The sequence below is a fragment of the Malaclemys terrapin genome, chromosome 3 (genome assembly GCF_027887155.1).
Source record: "Malaclemys terrapin pileata isolate rMalTer1 chromosome 3, rMalTer1.hap1, whole genome shotgun sequence".
NCBI lineage: Eukaryota > Metazoa > Chordata > Testudines > Emydidae > Malaclemys > Malaclemys terrapin.
The window spans coordinates 3,978,738-3,996,581 of record NC_071507.1 but is presented as its reverse complement, the minus strand read 5'-3'; the positions used below and the strand labels follow the sequence as shown (position 1 = coordinate 3,996,581).

At 42.9% G+C, this 17,844-nt stretch overlaps 1 protein-coding gene across 3 annotated transcripts in view; it reads left to right on the top strand.

Annotated features, from left to right (window-relative positions):
- The window catches only part of SOS1 (SOS Ras/Rac guanine nucleotide exchange factor 1), an 86,116-nt gene that overhangs the window by 42,292 nt on the left and 25,980 nt on the right, over positions 1-17,844 (top strand). For all 3 annotated transcript variants that reach the window (XM_054022299.1, XM_054022298.1, XM_054022301.1), the window contains 2 exons: positions 8,016-8,143; positions 9,151-9,806. In XM_054022299.1, the coding sequence (XP_053878274.1) occupies positions 8,016-8,143; positions 9,151-9,806 (784 nt within the window). The remainder of the gene's footprint in view (positions 1-8,015; positions 8,144-9,150; positions 9,807-17,844) is intronic.

Genomic DNA, 17,844 nt, shown 5'->3' with positions numbered 1-17,844 from the left:
TCCTCAGGTTTGACATACTTTAAATCTGCGTGAAAGTTGTGTAGCGCTTATAGTATCAAGTCATAAACTGCTAATGAACTGGCAAATGTTAGAGTAAAACTTACTGGATATATGAATTTTTTTAATTTCATTTTTGTTGTGTTGCCACTTTAATTTTATCAAATGTGAATTTTGAAGGACCCAAAAATGTCATGCCATATCTGAATTCTGTGATTTACTAGGGAAAGCAAACTTCAGTGGATCTTTTTCTCCTGCTTATATTGGAGCAGCATGTATTATCTTTACTAGGCATCAGGTTTGGTTTTTTTTCCCCCTAATTTAATTATCCTGGGTTTTGGTATGTAATGCCATGTTCACACAAGGAAAGACTATGTAACACAATGAATGTAATTTAATTTAAAGGTCTAGAATTAAGTGAGTCAGTGTAGCCCATGAAAAATAATCTGTAATAATCTCTTAAGAAAGTGTAGTTCTTCTTATTTGTATAAGTATTATGTTAACATCTATTATGAAAATGAGAACCTTGCTGTAACGTAAATCTAAATTGACCTATTAAACTCAGATGTGTATTTGTGCTGTAGTGAATTTATAATTAGTTCAGAGTATTGGGGGAAAAAATTAAGTTCAAAGGTCTTGCTAAATGCTGTTATCAAAGCTCTGAATGAGACATGCTTCCTGTGATAGCCATGCATCCTGATTTATGCAGCACTTGGCTGCCTCCTAAGTCCAACAGCAGCTTCACAACTGGATGGGGTGTCAGCTATTTCCGGATGTGTTATGCTCCCAGACCTACTTATTAGCTGCTTCAGGCAGCTTGTGTTGATGGGGCCTAGGAACTGGAGAGTCTTTTGGGTCTTGGAGACAGACTTACTCCTAGCCTATTACTTTCTTGGTGCACAGGGAGGCTCTGCAGATTGCAGAATCCACAACAGGGGCAGGGGTGGACTCCATGAGATATTGGTCCTTCAAGGTCTTTGAAGACATCTATGCCACAGAATACCTAGTGTGGTCCACTAAACCAGGGATTCAGTGGCCCACCACCTCTTCTGGCTCCTCATAACTCCCAAGGCACCATTGTTTCTGACTAGCACCCAGTGCACTTGAGCACCTGATCCATCAATATGTCTCCCTCTGGCACAATGTGCTGTAGATGCTCCAACTGCATGGTGGGTGTTAGCTTAGTATTCAGGCCCCTGGAACTTCTTTTGGATATTGTTTAGTGTATTGATCGGGCATGTGGAAGCACTGGTGTCTGAGCTGAGTGTTTTTGAAAAGTGCTGTGAATAACTGCCACATCTGTGGAACCCTTTATACACTGTATGTCTCTTGCTTCTAGCACCAGTCCTTTGGCTGGTCTTGAAATCATTGCCTCCTGTTAGGGCTCAAGGCATCCGTGCACTCCAGAAGAACTTCAAGTAGCTGACCAACGAAACATGATCTGCATCACAGAGGTTAATAGAGATGGCCTTATGTGGAGGAAGACATTTAAGGTATAGCACAAGACTGAAGGGTGCTTGAGAGATTTGCTGACACCAGTGCTGGTTGCTCTGACTCCCCCTTCTTGTTTCCATGCCAATGTGGGGCTCAGACTGCAGCTCACCTGCTGAGGAAAGTGGAATCGAATTGGAAGGTGATCCTAATTCAAATGAAGAATTAAGCCATCATATTATAACAGTTTGGCTGATCTTGCAAAAGCCTTACACTCAACTCATTGACATTTCTGTTTGTATGTAACATAACTATCCCAGGAATTCAGAAATGTGCTAGGCATCAAAGGCCAGAACCCTACTGATTTGGAGAAGATTGGGGACACGTGGGAGTCCCTACCAGCTTTCTACCACTGTCTTAGTTTTGGGCACTTCTGCAATAGCCTATAGATCAAAGAGCTGGTTGATGGTACCCATTAATATTTACTAATAACAATATTCCATCTCTATTGGGAGGATGAGCAGAGATGAGTTTTAACAGGTCAGTGTCCTGAATGCTTTGTCTGGAAGAGAAGTCAGAATAATGGTGGGGGAAAATGGGGGTATGCACATAACTTCTGACCTGGGGAAGAGGATGTGGAACCCATGCAGGGGGCACTGGGCACACAGAGTCTCTGCCATGGGGGTTCACACAGCCCCTGACATGGGGAGAGGTGTTAGTGGGGGGAAGGGAAATTGGGCACTCGGTGTCCTTTGCAGGGGAGATTGGGTACCATGGTACAGGGGAAAGGAGTGGGAGTGTATACAGTCCCTGCTATGGAGTGAGAACGGGGAGAATGCAGAACCCCTCGTGGGTGAATATTGGGGTAACCTGGTAGAGGCAAGGGGGGTACAGAATACCTCTGGCATCAGGATAAGGTCATATAGGAGGCACACAGCCCTGACATGGAGGGCATGGGGGGGGAGTTGTAACACACAGCCCCTGGTATAGGAGGGATGAGGAGTCTCTCAGAACACCTAGCAATGTGGAAATGGAGGCAGATGGAGCCTCTGGAAGGGTGGATTGGGGGGCACCCTGGTTCGGGGGTAGTAGGATGAAAGAAGAGAATGGGGCTGTGCAAAACCCTTGCCATGGCTGGACAAGAGGATGTGGGCCACACAAAACCCCTGATGGGGGAGATTGTGGGAATCTGGTATGGAAGAAGGGGAGACAGAGACTCTGCCACTGAGGGTATGGGGGGAAGTAAGAATAGAGCTGAACATAAAGCCGCTGGTGTAGGGGAAGAACAGAGGGAGCAGGGGAGAATGAGACTCCCTAGCAGTTGGAGAGATTGGGAGGAGTTGTAGGAGGTCCCTGAAATTGGGGGAAGGAGGGGCACAGACCTTATGGGCGAATGAAGAGATGCAAGGAGCCTGTGGTGCCTGCAGTGAGCTTGGCCGCCACAAGTGATGAATCATGTATCCCACTAATTATGTGCCGTGTTAGAACCATCAAGCCAGGAGAGGCACAAGATGTTTCCGGTGACAGAAAACACTGGCGATGCTAATGTGCCACAGGAGATTCCTGGTGGTCTCTTTCCCACCAGTAAAATAAAACAACTTTATATAGGCTAAGCTGATTGATGGTTGGACCTCGGTAGGAATGGTCCCTGGGTTGGTGAATAAGATGTAAGGTTTTCCTCTAATAAGATCACTGGATGTGTATCTTTGTATTTAACATGAAGTCCATAGCATATAAGAGCACACAGGAAAGCTTTTTCTTCTGCACCTCTTACATACTCACTGTCTCCTGGTATTTTATTATATAAAATACTTTGCATGGAGAGGATGGCCATTTCAAGTAGATGCTCCCAAATAACCTTTTAATAAACAGAATGCAACCTCTTGATTAAGGAGGGTACCTCCAGGTGCCCACTTTCTTCAGATTGCCTATCCTTTGTGCCTGTGTGATGCCCTGTCTGATTTCTCAGGGTCTTATCTAAAGTAGGTTATGGGGGGTTATTCGCCTGATCCAAAGACTCTTAAATCAGTTGAAAGGCTTGTTGACTTTAATGGGCTTTGGATCAGGTCACAAATGGGCTTGGAATATTTTTGCTCCCCTCTCCTCTTGGAGGAGGTGCAGTTTAGGCCTTCGATAATCTTTGTGCTTCTCATATATCACAAGTTGCTTAGTATTTGCATGTGTTAAATCTAATGATCCTGTCTCAGGTTTTTCTATTGTGCCTGTAATGGGTCATAATCCAGGCTGAATTTTTTTATATATATATCTGAATTTCTGTTGTATTCAGCCACCTATAACTTTTTGGTATTGGTCAACTGAACTAACCCTTGTAGTTGAATGGGCCCCTTTTACAATGGCATTTCCTGTGGTCCTTCCTGGATCAGATCCATAGTTCATCTAGTCTAGTGTCCTGTCTCCTACAGTGGCCATGCTTCAGAGGGAGGTATAAGAAACCCCACAACTGGCAGATTTAGAATAATCTGCCCCCATGAAGGTCTGATCCTAATCCGTAATAGTTAGAGATTGATTTAAGCCGTGGAAGCGTGCAATTTTTATATCCTTCACAATATTTGTTGTGACCATCAGCTGTTGTTCTGGATACTCTTGTTCGCCATATAAACGTCTAATCCTTCTTTGAAGGTGGATAATCTCTTCTTATTGCTGCTGCTACTACTACTTAGGTTTGATTAATACCCCAAAGAGTGGAGCAGGTCTCATGCTGACATTCATGAGGACCGTAGATGATTCTATATCCTATTTGCCCTCAAATCTGGTCGGCTTTGCAGCATTTATTTTTGAACTTGGAAGTAATTCTCCAACTGCTGGAATGACTGTATACATATTTCCTCTTGCGTATCTTAATTGTTGAGCTTTGGTCAGGGTCTCTGGGCAGTGTACCTGTGGGTATGGGTTCCTGTACTATATCGCGTAGATGGGCTGAGCCTAACAGGAACTGAGGGTTTTAGTCTTGATGTGTATGCAACGAAACCTATTGTTGTATGGAAACTAATTATAGCTTCTGAGTTCTTGCCCACTGGTTATTCTCTCAGACCAGAGCATGTTTGACTGGCAGATAGAGGTGCTCCATGACTTTAACAGCATGGGGAAGAAGGTATGAACTCTTGGACCCGGTAAAAATAGAGACAGTTTTCCAAACAGACCATGATCCCTTCAGTATCCCAGTCATGCGTAGCTAGACCTTCCCCCATGCTCTGCTTCTTTATAAAAGGAGACTTTAAACACCCAGACTTTGCAGTTATTGCACTGATTCATTAGGTGACATTATACATCTACAATAAATCAGTGGGCCTTTTAATGGCCGTTTGAATTGTTTGTGGTATATGTCCATTGACATCCTGTTTGTTTCTCATGACCCAATATGTTCCAAGAAAGTAGGTTTTAAATTTGACACTAGATTACAAAAATCCTTCTGTACTCTCCCTTCTACCATGTTTCCCTGCACAACCCATTTCTTTAAAAAGAAAAAGATTTTTGAAAAGAAACAGATGAAGGCAGAAGCCTTTTTCTTCTTTTGAGGGGAGGAAGGGCATATTTTTGTATGGTTAGCATTCTGTTTTTGACTGTAAGAAATAATTCAGTAATGGTAACACTTATAATAAACCATATTCATAATGCATGTTTGGTACACACAATGTTTTTAAAACTTCGAAATTCTAAATATAAGTTAACTTTAAAAAAAGACTTTGGTATGATTAAATTCATTAGTTGCTTTGAACACTTGATTTTTATTTGAATATGGAGTTGGAAGTACAGGTAACTTTTAAAAATTGGGCTTCATCCGAGTCCAAGAAAAGTTATTTCTTTGAGTCATGTATTAGAGCTTATCAGGATAAAATAACCTGCAAGCTTGTTTTACCTAGTAACATGAACATGAAAGGTCGGTGATGAATTTTTTTAAAACCTTTTAATCTCTTCACTGCCTTAAGGAAATTGTTCTCCCTACTGCTCTTTCTTGTTGCACAATGTTAGGAAGGAGAGCTACAAAGCATTGCATACATTTATATAGGATCAGATTTTTGTACAAGTATTTCATTAAGAAAATGACTTGAAGAGCTAAGTATTTTCTTACTCCTGCTTTTCTTACACCAAAACGCACATGTTCAAGGACCTGTTTTTATTTTCCATGGTCTTCAACCTGTGTCATCAAATAGCATTATGCTAAATCAAAGTCCCAGATAACATTACGTATCTCTCATAAGTATGTGATAGAATTACTTCTATCTCATTTACTTTGAAGCCTGACCTTTAAGCAAGTCAGTCTGCATTTTTCCATATGCTCAAAAGCTGCCTCTAGCTTTCTGCATTGGAAAGAGAAGGCTGCAACCTCAGAGGCAGACACATGGTAAGTAATAGCTTTGTCTGCTGCTGAAAGATGATCATCCACACATAACAGGGAATCCAACCAGAAACCCAGGTTGCAAACTGTAGAAAAGACTGTCAGTGGGTACTGTGGTGGAGGCAAAGAACCTCTGTTTAGTCTCGTGCACAGCTATAATATAAGAGTTCAAAGATCTTTATGCCACAATCCATTTCATCCCAAGACTCCTGCCAGCAGTGCTTGAGCTGTCCTCCCTCACATTGGAGTTGTTACAGGTCAGATATAAACTAAGCAACCTGCAAGATCAAAGCCAGGTTAAGAGGTTGCTAGTGGTCCCCCTCACCAGGATAAGATGCAAATATCCCACTAAGCATTGATTGAGTGTTCTGTCAGGAGATCAGTGCTCTCCTTGAGAGCCCTCTGGAAACGCTCAGGTTGCGTTAGTATGATAGTGCACAGTCTAAATGGATCCTTCATTGTGATGGGTTGTGTGGCCTAACCTCTAGTTTAATGGGCATTGTGGTTGCTCTATGAGGGGTTTAGTTTCCAAATTTCACATCTCCAGTCCCAGTCCAAACAGTATGTCAAGAGTGTGGTCAGCCATGAGAGTTGAACCAGAAACCACCAGGGATAGTCTCATTGGCCTCATGGTGACCAGGAAAAACTAAATTGATTCAGAAAGTTGGCCATCCATGGGAATGCTGAGGTTGTTGCTGTCAGCACCTGTGTCTACAACATGAGATAATTAACTTTGAACAGGTCATGGAAAGAAGTAATGTTCCCCCAGGACTTTCAAACAAAGTTGGACATACTATATTTGATCCAGTTTGGGAATGGGACACCTTTTACATTTACATTTAAAGTTGGATGCAAACCACAGTCACACCACCTCCACTCTGATTCACCCGGGGGTTCATGTGGCACTGATACCTGCCTGAGACCAAATATGCCAAATAAACCCCACAATTTTGTTGAGCTAATACTTGGTGGTATGTATAAGAGCTTCATCTCTTATCGAATCTGAGAATTGTTAATTATTGACAGCCGACCAATGTATTCATAAGCATATCCATAGGCTAGGAATTGCTTCCATTGATACCCTAAGCCCTGAGAAAACTGCAGTCTAAACCAGAGGAGCTGAAATGAAAATCTAAATTCAGATTTGTCTAGCACCATTTTTTTTTTTAACCTGCCTTGTCTCATCCTTGCCTCCCCATCTGGTATAGGGATAGAAGGACCCAGACCTTCACCGTTAACATGCTCCCATCCCCTCCAACTCTCAGGCTCCATTCCTGAAGCTGTTGGCAGTGCTGCCTCACTCTCTGAGTCACTTTAAGGTGGCCAGCAAAAGGACCTACCTGTCACAGCTAGGTACCCAAATAGGGACCTCCTGGGTAGACTGCGAAAGACATCTCAATGATGTAACTACTAACGCTTATTCAACCAAACCCAAATGAGCTTACAGTAACAAACCCTACAGTTCCATCCCAGACTAACCAAATTGGCAAACTAAAATTAGGAACCCCTTTATAAAAGAGGGCTTTAAAAACACACACTGGTACCTCTTCTTCATTTTTCCTCCCAAACACAGAGAGCCTTATCCCTCCATGTGCCTCTCCCACAAAGAAGTGTAACCTCTTCCAGCCTCATTTCCCAGCCCTTTTCCCACAGGGCCATGAAACAATCTACCCTACTCCCAGGAAAATCCTCGTGTGTAATATGGAGGAGGCTGCCCATCATACAAACACATTCACAACCCTCAGAAAGACACACAAGCTTCCCCTTTATGTCTCCAACCCACAAGAATGTAAAACACCCAACCAGCTCCTCCCACATGAGTTGTAAACCTATTAATTTAGAGATAAACACACATGTCCAGTTATGTCCTCGCCCAGTGAGGGAGGCTTCTCTCTTAAAGGGGACTCTCTCCCATACTGCTGGTGGCATGAGGTGGACTGGACAGACCTGGAGTAGAATGGTAGCTTCTTCTCTAGCACAGGTGAGTCCTGGGGTAGACCAGGAACTCTTCTCTTAAAGGGGACTCCCCTGCCTCCCCCCCCCCCTTTGCTGTTGATAATGCATCTAATTAATGTAGATTATTCTGTGATTTATATAATAAAAAAAACACAAACCCAGGGAATGGAGAGATTTCTTCTCAATATGTTAAACAGATTATTTGTAATGCTTTCACAAATGCATATACCATCATTCTTTAACACTTTTAATATTTAGCTTTCAATATTCACAGCAACTGGAAGAGAAGAGTGAGGATGAAGAGGATAAAGAATGTTTAAAGCAAGCGATAACAGCCCTGCTTAACCTTCAGAGTAGTATGGAAAGGATATGCTCCAAAAGTCTTGCAAAGCGAAGACTTAGGTAAACATGTTTCCATTTTTTCTGCTTTCAGCCCTCAATGCTTTGCTATAAATCCAGGGTTCCCAGTTTCCTCTTTCAGTAAACAATGAACAAAATAGTTTGTGACAAGCCTACTTTTTCAGAGGAAGTGACATACAAAGCTAAGATAATTTGTTATTGTTTTAAAACCTTTCGTATTTGTATGTGTCCTTGCACACAACTGGTCAAGACATCCTGAGAATCTAGTGGTAAGCAGAAGGAAAGATAAATTGTAGATTTTTTTTTTCCAGATAGTGGATTTGTAAAATTATAATTGCTAATGTGCATTTTTTATGGTTGAAAGTAGATATTTCTTATGTCATGGAACCATTTAAATTATCTGAACAGATTTTTGTGTGCATACCCAGTTGAAAACCAAGCTCAAATGTGAATCAGTAATTACTTGCAGTGTTGTGTACTTCAGATATTTGGTTATGATTAAAATAAATGACAATAAATGACAATATTAATGCAGTGCCAGTTTATATGTAATATAGAAACAGGTGTTTTTAAAAATTCTGTTCAATACATTAATTTAGGACTATTTTAATATTTTTTGATAACTAATCCAATTTTGTACTCTAAAATGGAATCTTTAGGCTTAGACATAAATGCATCGTACGGCTTAGCTGCTAATTGAGGAAGGTAGAATTAAGTGCATTCCTAATAATGGAAATAAATTGAGAATACATGTTAAAGCATGTAAAAATGTACTGTAACAATTTGCCTTTTGCTGATTAGACACTTCATTTAAAAACATTTTACATTGCATCGTTGATAACACATAGAATGCTTGTATCCAAATGAGGCATTTTAGGAATTAGGAAGCACTTTTTCCATACTGGTAGTTCCATTAAAATTATTCTCTTGTTAGCATGTGTTTCTTTGAGGGTGTATTTACCTTCTCATTTGGAAGGAATAGATTATTTTATCCTTTCTGAACTAATGTGGTATTTCCTTTTTTTTATTACTACTCTCGTTCACTGCAGTGAATCTGCATGTCGGTTCTATAGTCAGCAGATGAAGGGGAAACAACTAGCAATCAAGAAAATGAATGAGATCCAGAAAAACATTGATGGTTGGGAGGGTAAGGACATTGGACAGTGCTGTAATGAATTTATAATGGAAGGAACTCTCACACGAGTAGGCGCAAAACATGAGAGACACATATTCCTTTTTGATGGACTAATGATTTGCTGTAAGTCGAATCATGGCCAGCCAAGACTTCCAGGTGCTAGCAATGCAGAGTATCGTCTGAAAGAAAAAATTTTTATGCGAAAGGTACAAATCAATGATAAAGACGACACTAATGAATATAAACATGCCTTTGAAATTATTTTAAAAGATGAGAACAGTGTTATTTTTGCTGCTAAATCAGCAGAAGAGAAAAACAATTGGATGGCAGCATTGATATCTTTACAGTACAGAAGCACTCTGGAAAGAATGTTAGATGTAACAATGCTACAGGAAGAGAAGGAGGAGCAGATGAGATTTCCAAGTCCTGAGCTTTATAGGTTTGCAGAACCAGACTCTGAAGAGAATATTGTATTTGAAGAAAACATGCAGCCCAAATCTGGAATCCCTATCCTCAAGGCAGGAACTGTTGTGAAACTCATTGAGAGACTGACCTACCACATGTATGCAGGTGAGGCAGCCTTTAAGCTGTTTTAGAATATTTGAAGCTGTTGATTATTTTACTAAAACCCTAATTTCTTTGCATCAATACTTAGTAATACAGAATGAGAAGAAAGATACTGTCATCTTTCGTGGTTTTGCAAAGCTCCAGTCTGTATTTTCAGCGTCTTGATGCAGTAGCTTGGCTAAGAATATAAAATGTCTAACATAGTGGATGCAGAGCTTCTGAGTGGAAGCCACTTCAGCTTAGTATCTGAAGAAGCTCTCTGCAGTCCCTAATGTACCACTGTCACAGGGCAAGAACTGGATGATAGCAGTATTATCTCTTGTGGCTCTGCCTCCAGCCTGCTTTTGCTTTGCCCTTACCCACCCCAGTGCAAGTACAGAGCTGTTGTGGAACAGGACCATACACATTTGGCCCATTCAAATCCAGCCCATTCTTGTTCAGCAGAACCACAGCTGTTCTGTTGTCAGGTGTTTCCTGTGGCCTAATAACACTGATCTAAAAAGCATACTAAACATTGGTACCATAAAAATAGATTAAAAGACTGGATTTTTTTTTAAAAAGGGTAATAGACAATTTGAATAAAACCTCAACTAATCAACATGCTTTACAGTGCAAAAGGCATTCTGAAATAAAATTTGTTTTTGAGTTAAGGGTCTGGATTCCAGAGAGGAGATCTTTATGTAGCCTCAATACTATAGACATAAAAATATAGGCCCCAGTCCATTGAACTCACTGGCACTATGCATGTGCATAAAGTTATTCTCATACATGGGTACTTGCAGGACCAGGGCCATACACAATACTTCTTCCTGTATGTTCCAGGCTTCAAGAGTTGCTATCTGTTTGGACCTCATAAGCTGTGGTGATATTTGTAGGGCCACAGGCTCAGAAAGAGTTTCTATATTCTCTATTTTAAAACTACAACCTTGAATTCAATCTGTGCCTGCACAGGCAACTAGTGAAATGAACACGCAGCAAAGAGGCAAGATATAATATCAGTTTAGTAGTTACAGAGGAACAATTCGTTGCATGTTTCTTGCTTTAAATTTAACTGAATTTCAGTATAAAGGCTTATTAAAGGGACAAAGCTACTGTACTCTACTTTAGGGATTTTTAATACAGATGTCTGTACTTGGTAGAGATAGATACATAATAGCACTCACCCCTAGTTACCTTGCTTCTTAATATTTTATGTGCTGCATTTGCAGAAATGTTAACCAGGTTCTCTTGTTTACTGCTTTAAAGCTTTAAATGTGCAAATTTCCTAAAGAAGGTGTCTCTTCCCAAGACAGAGTTGAAAATTGGTTTGTTCATTTTTGAACCTAAAGTCTTACATGTATTAGTCAAAACAGTATGCAGTACAATAACTCAGTGCTGTATTTTTTTCTTTTAATGTAAAATTAATCTGATTTATGATAACTGAGTGCTTAACACTCCACTTTTTTTTTTTTTTTAAACTATTCAGTAATTTGCCAATTTAGACAAGGGATCAGGATGCTTCCCCCCACCCCCATGTCAGAAAGTTATATATTTTGATTTTTATAACGTTGTTATATTGAATAATTCTGACTTTTTAAAATATGTAATTATTTACTTTTCTTTAAAAAAACCCAATGCTTTCCTGAAGAGTCGAGGGTAGGATTTTTGTGGAATTTTCTGTTCTGTTTCCTGATGATTTTTTTTTTTTTTTCAATTATTGCTAGATCCTGTATTATAGATTTTTGTAATCCCAAGACTGACTTTAGAGCCTATTGGAAAAAGAGGTTACAGTAGTAGAATTTTCCAACACATTTGGAGAGACTGGGTTTCACCAGGGAGAGGCTATGGCAGTTCTTTGGCTTGGATAGGTTTAGGCTAGGAATCAGTATCAAGGCTGTATCAGAGATTGGGGTTGGATTCTTTGACAGATGGAGAAGATCTATTAGGTCAGTGGTGCCCAACATTATTAAACAGGAGGGCCACATAAACCCTAGCACAATCTTGTGTGGGCCAAACAGATTCTACATATTTTAATCAGATTTAAAATCACCTGTATTGATTTATATTTTACGTTCAGCTTGTTTTATGTATTTAGATAGATTGTTTCCAGGGGCGGATTTATCATGAAACACACAGTGCCCTGGCGCAGCGCCCCCCAACAACAAAAAGGGGCCCCAGGGTCGGGCACTCAGGCAGCTCAGTACCGGCGCAGCCCTTGCAGGGGGGCTGTGGGGAGCAGGAGAGCAGGGACGGAGGCTCACCTGCACCCTCAGGGGAGCAGGCGGGAGGTGCGGGTGGCGGGAGCACTACGAACGTGGGCCAGAGGATTCTGGAGGAGCACAGTGCAGCCACGCAGCCGGCCGGTGAGAAGCGGCGCTTTGAAGGGGAAACCGCTGCTTCTCTCCACCTGCGTGGTTGTCCCTGCTCCTCCTGAGTTCTCCAGCCCCTGCTCGCAGGGCTGGATTCAGAAAGGGGCGGGGCTTTAGGGGCCCTTGCGTTCCAGCCCTGCCTGGCCGGGGGAGGAGGTGGGAGGCGGCTCTGAGAATTGTGGCCAATGGGACCCACGGGGGGCGGTGCCTGCAGGGCAACCACAGGACGAGCAGAGCCACCTGAACTCACCGCACCTGCAACCCCTGCCCCAAACGGGAGCTGCCCCAGGTAAATGCTCCACACCCCTGCCCCAGCCCTGAACCCCCTCCCTCACCCGAACTCCTGGCCAGACCCTGCACCCCAACCTGTTCCTGCACCCTAACTCCCACCCAGACCCTGCACCCTGAGTCCCAGGAGGAAAATGCAGGGAAAAAAATTAAAAAGGGGGGGAAGAGAGAAGAGAGAGTGCTCCCCCCCATGGCTGGGGGGGGCAAAAATGAAGCTTGGCACAGGGCCCCACTAACTCTAAATCTGCCACTGATTGTTTCTATGTACTGTATTGTCTATTTACACAGTTGTATAAACATGATGACAAAACATTAATGAATTGAGTTTTAGTATATTGTGTTGAAGCAGGCCGTGGGTCTTATGAAGTGCTCTGGTAGGCTGTAGGTTGGTCCCCCCTTTATTAGGTCATTTAATCCAACCCCTGTCAGCATGGAATTTTTCTTTAGAATACATTTTCCAGTGTTTTTGCCAGTCTAATTTGAAAATCCCAAGTAATTGTGTTTCCAACTCTTCCCTACGGAGACTATTCCATACCCTAAAATACATATCGTGATGAGGGCTTTTCCTCATACTCAGTTGTAATTTTTTCCTTTCTCAATTTCATTCCATTACAACTATTGTAAATTGCTCTCCATCCTTGGTGCCCAGTTCTTCAGTAACCGATACACTACACATTGCAAGATTAGAACCTTGAATATTTGTAGGTGGCTTTCAGTCTCCCCCCTACCCCCCCTTGCTACCATTTAACCAAGTTATCTATATTTCATTTGTTAATCTCTATTGTAAATGAATCTCTCCATATCCTCAATCACTTTTATTGCTCTTCTCTGAATGCACTTGCATTTATTAATATCTTTCTAAAATGTGGTCTGAATAAATAAACCTAGTACTCCAGATGCAGTTACAGCAAAGCTATTTTAAGTCTCTGTTCTCATTTGCTCATAACTTTTCAAACCTTTTAGCCTTTGGGGATGAAATGTTATTTGTTTGGTTTCTGTCCCGTGAATTTTTTGGAAGTTGGAGCAATGGCAGTTCAGCAGTGTTTGAGAGCAAAAGCCAAGACATTTTAAGTAGAATTGGTTTTGTGACATTGTTTTGAAAAGTTTGAGCACTAAAATAAGTGGGGAAATGAAGGTAGTATTTAGAAGGGCAATAGCCCCAAAGGAGAAGTACCTTTTTTGAGTTTTCTGGTGAATGCTTGTTTTGATTTGGCTGGAGACTCACCTTTTGCACATACACAACGATTTGATACAAGTTATTAATAAGTTTGGCATTGTTCCTAGTCTTGGTAGGACTCCCTGTTTGTATGCTTGTGCTCAGTGAGCTATGAGCTTCTCTCCAGAGTTCTATCTGCCCAAAAAAGAACAGTTTCTAAATTATTTTAGGAACACAGGATCTAGTAAGAGATGTTTCTTTTGCTGTATTCCCCACCAAAATGCCCCCTTAACCTACGTATAGTACTAAGCATACGGTGGTAGCCAAGGAGAGTCCTGATTTTTAGGTCCACTTCTTCCACCAAATGCACTTAATAATTTTCTGTGCTTTACAACCCCTATTTAACAAAGCTTAGAGTTGGCGTAACTGAGGCACAGGGAGGTTATTTGGCTTGTTCAGGGTCACACAATTGAGACAGAAAAATTAACTGATTTGCCTACGTTGCCCTGGGGAGGTACTGTGATAGGCATGGAGTTAGAGTTAAAGACCTGAGTTCAGCCACAGAATTACGCATGCACTCCCACCTTTGAAAAGGGCTTTGAAATCCAAGAATGAGAGAAACACTGTGTATGCTAAGCATTGTTAGCCATGCTTTTCAGATGAACAAAGGAACACAGAGGTTCAGTGACTTAACCAGGAAGTACTACGACATAGGAAACTAGATCCAGTCTCAGTGAACATATTTGATGCCTATGCATGAGTCACCAGCTTTTTAGCGAATTTACATACTTTGCAAAGAGTGCAGTGATTTACTGCATTTTTAGGAGATGCAGAGTGAGTGAGGCAATCCTCTGCAGTATCTCTGCCCCTATTGTCTTTACATAATGTGTGTGATATGTGAGCTGAGAGTATGGCTCCATATGCTCACCTTACAAGACCTACTCAGGTGCCTAAGAAAGCACATTCTGATGACATCTAGCCAAATTATTCCAGATTGTATAACTTTTTTCCCCACCATACATTAGGGTTACCATATCTCATAAATAAAAAAAGAGGACCCTCCACGGGCCATGGCCCCGCCCATTTCCCCACCCCTAGCCCCGCCCCAACTCCGCCCCTTCCCCCACCCTAACTCCGCCCCCTCCTCCCTCCCACTCCCAGCCAGGGGGAAAGGGCTGCCCCAGTGCTACCAGCATCACGGTTTCCCGGGCAGCCCCCAGACCCTGCGCCCCCAGCCGGCGCTTCCCCAGCGCAGCTGGTGCCCGGGAGGGGAAGCGCCCAGCCGGGGGCGCAGGGTCTGGAGGCTGCCCAGCAAACCGTGAAGCCGGTAGCGCTCGGGCTTTGGGCAGCCCCCATGCCTCCGGACCCTGTGCCCCCGGCCGGGCACTTCCCCTCCGGGGCTCCGGCGGCTCTGCGTAACTTACACTGTATAAGTTACACAGAGCCGAAGAGGAGCAGAGCCCCCGCAGCTGGAGGCTCTGCTCCTCTTAGGCTCTGTTTAAGAGCCGGGCTGCCCCAGCGCTACCGGCTTTGGGCAGCCCCCGTGCCTCCGGACCCTGCGCCGCCGGAGCCCGGGAGGGGAAGTGCCCGGCTGGGGGCGCAGGGTCCGGAGGCAAGGGGGCTGCCCGAAGCCGGTAGCTCTCGGGCAGCCCGGTTCTTAAACAGAGCCTCCAGCGGCTGGGGTTCTGTGTAACTGACACTGTGTCAGTTACACAGAGCCCCGGGGGCTGGAGGCTTTTCTCCTCTTTGGCTCTGTGTAACTGACACTGGGTCAGTTACACAGAGCCCCGGGGGCTGGAGGCTCCAGCCGCCCCCGCTCTGTTTAAGAGCTGGGCTGCCCAAGCGCTACTGGCTTCGGGCAGCCCCGTGCCTCCAGACCCTGCGCCCCCAGCCGGGCACTTCCCCTCCCGGGCTCCGGCGGTGCAGGGTCCGGAGGCACGGGGCTGCCCGAAGCCGGTAGCGCTCGGGCAGCCCGGCTCTTAAATAGAGCCGCCATTTTCCCGGACATGTTCCGCTTTTTGGCAATTCCCCCCGGACGGGGGTTTGACTGCCGAAAAGCCGGACATGTCCGGGAAAAAGAGGACGTATGGTAACCCTACCATACATAAAATTCTGTTAAGAGAAGTTTAAAAATTGTGTGTTCAACCTTAACTCTGCACCTTTGTGCATATGCATTATGTTAGTCTCTTATTGCACGATCACACCTTTTCTCAAACAGTGCAACTGCTGCACACACATCTCTTAGCGCTTCAACTTAAAGGTGTAACTTCTCTAGCTGTGAGCATTATTATTTATTATTTGTAGTGCCTAGGAGCCCTGGGCATGGACCAGGATCCCATTGAGCTAGGAACTTTACAAACACAAAACAAAAATTTGGTTCCTGCCCCGAAGGTCTTACATCCTATAAAGCAGGCTTTTATTGTGTAGCTGGGCCTGGCACTCCAACGTGACATAAATGCAGTGTACTCTAAGTAACAGCAGTGTAGCGAAATTAGTTGCAAGACCTGAATGATCTGAGGCAAAATCAAATATCAGATCTCATTTTTTTTTTTTTGCAATCAGAGGTCCATAATGATTGATTATGCAGGATTTCATGTACTGGGGTGGACCTGCCTGTCCCCCAGGCTACATTGACTTATCTGCAAAAATGTTTCCACTGGCACCAAGGTGAAATCTCTGGTAGAGCAGCTGCAATGGCGTAGTACTGCCAGGGAGTCAGGCACCCACCAGTGGCCAGAGCCAGTGTAATGACACAGGCCTCCGGGGATTCACCAGGTTTGGAGGCAGGCCCCACAGCCTTTTCCCTGAGGCATGGATGGCAAACCACTGCATCCTCCCTGTAATGGGACAGTTCGATACATCTCTGCATGGAGACGTTTCCCCTACATCAAGCCCTTTTCCACAGAGTTTAAACACTAAAGGAGACCATTTGACCCTGTTTGCTTAAATCTGTTTGTGTGTGTCTCTCTCCCCCCTCCTTTTCCTGATGTTTGTGTAAGAGCATTAAGGTTAGGGGCTCCTCGTTTTGAAAGTCCTGGCAAGTTTTTTATCTATAGGGCAGTGCTGTTCTATTTTTAAAGCTTTGATATGTTAAGAGTATTTGTGCGTCAGCATAGTGTCCGTTTCCTTTCTTAAGGAATTCAAGGGTGATTATTTATAAATCCTTGTAGAATAAGTTATTGTTCTTTTTTAGTTTTTAAATTGGCTGTATTGAAGGGAGAATTATCACATGAGCGGACATCCTGACTAAGTGGAGTTGTCTGTAGGTTTAAAAAAAAAAAAAAATACAAATTGGTTAGCTATATAATATACATTATTTTTAAGCCACTGATTTTGTTAGTAAGATAACACCTGTAATCAGAAACTGGAAGAAAAAAAAGTTAGATTTGTTTTGCTATATTTACCTCAAATGGAACTACGCTGCTGTGGATTCTGTGGCTCTAAACACTGATCTCAAATTCTAATGTAAATAACAATAGCTATGATTCAGATGGAGAATAGCCAGGACATTTTTAAATGATGTGGAGGCATTCTACTCTTTGGTTTAAACAAAACATGTTTAGGGTACACATTGTGTGTTTTAATAATATATAATGAAAATCATTCTGTGGAAACACTACTACTTATAGACAAATACACCTCTACCCCGATATAGCGCTGTCCTTGGGAGCCAAAAAATCTAAACGCCTTATATCGAACTTGCTTTGATCCACCAGAGTGCGCAGCCCCGCCCCCCTGGAGCACTGCTTTACCGCGTTATATCTGAATTCGTATTATATCGGGGTAGAGGTGTAGTTAAATAGTTTTGTTCGTGGTTTCTGAGTTTGGAGCCAAGTCAGGCATCTAAATAGGGGGCCTGATTTTCACATGTGCTGACTGCCTGAAACTCCCATTGTTTGGCATCTAAAAATTCAAGTGCTCCCCTAGTTCTGGATGTAAACACCTACTGTTTGGCATTCAAGTTTGAAAGGTTTTGTCTTTAAGTGTAAAAGTGCAGTTCAGCTCTGTAAAAATGACATTCTCATCCCATACTGAGTAAAGGGAAATCCCCTATTTTCATTATTTGCATGACTATCTTATTAAGGAGACAGGTGGGTGAATTAACATCTTTTATTGGATCAACTTCTGTGGATGAAAGAGACAAGCTTTTGAAATTACACACAGCTCTTCTTCAGGTCTGGGAAAGGTATTCAGAGTGTCACAGCTAAATACAAGGTGGAACAGATAAGGAGTTAACACATGTTAGGAG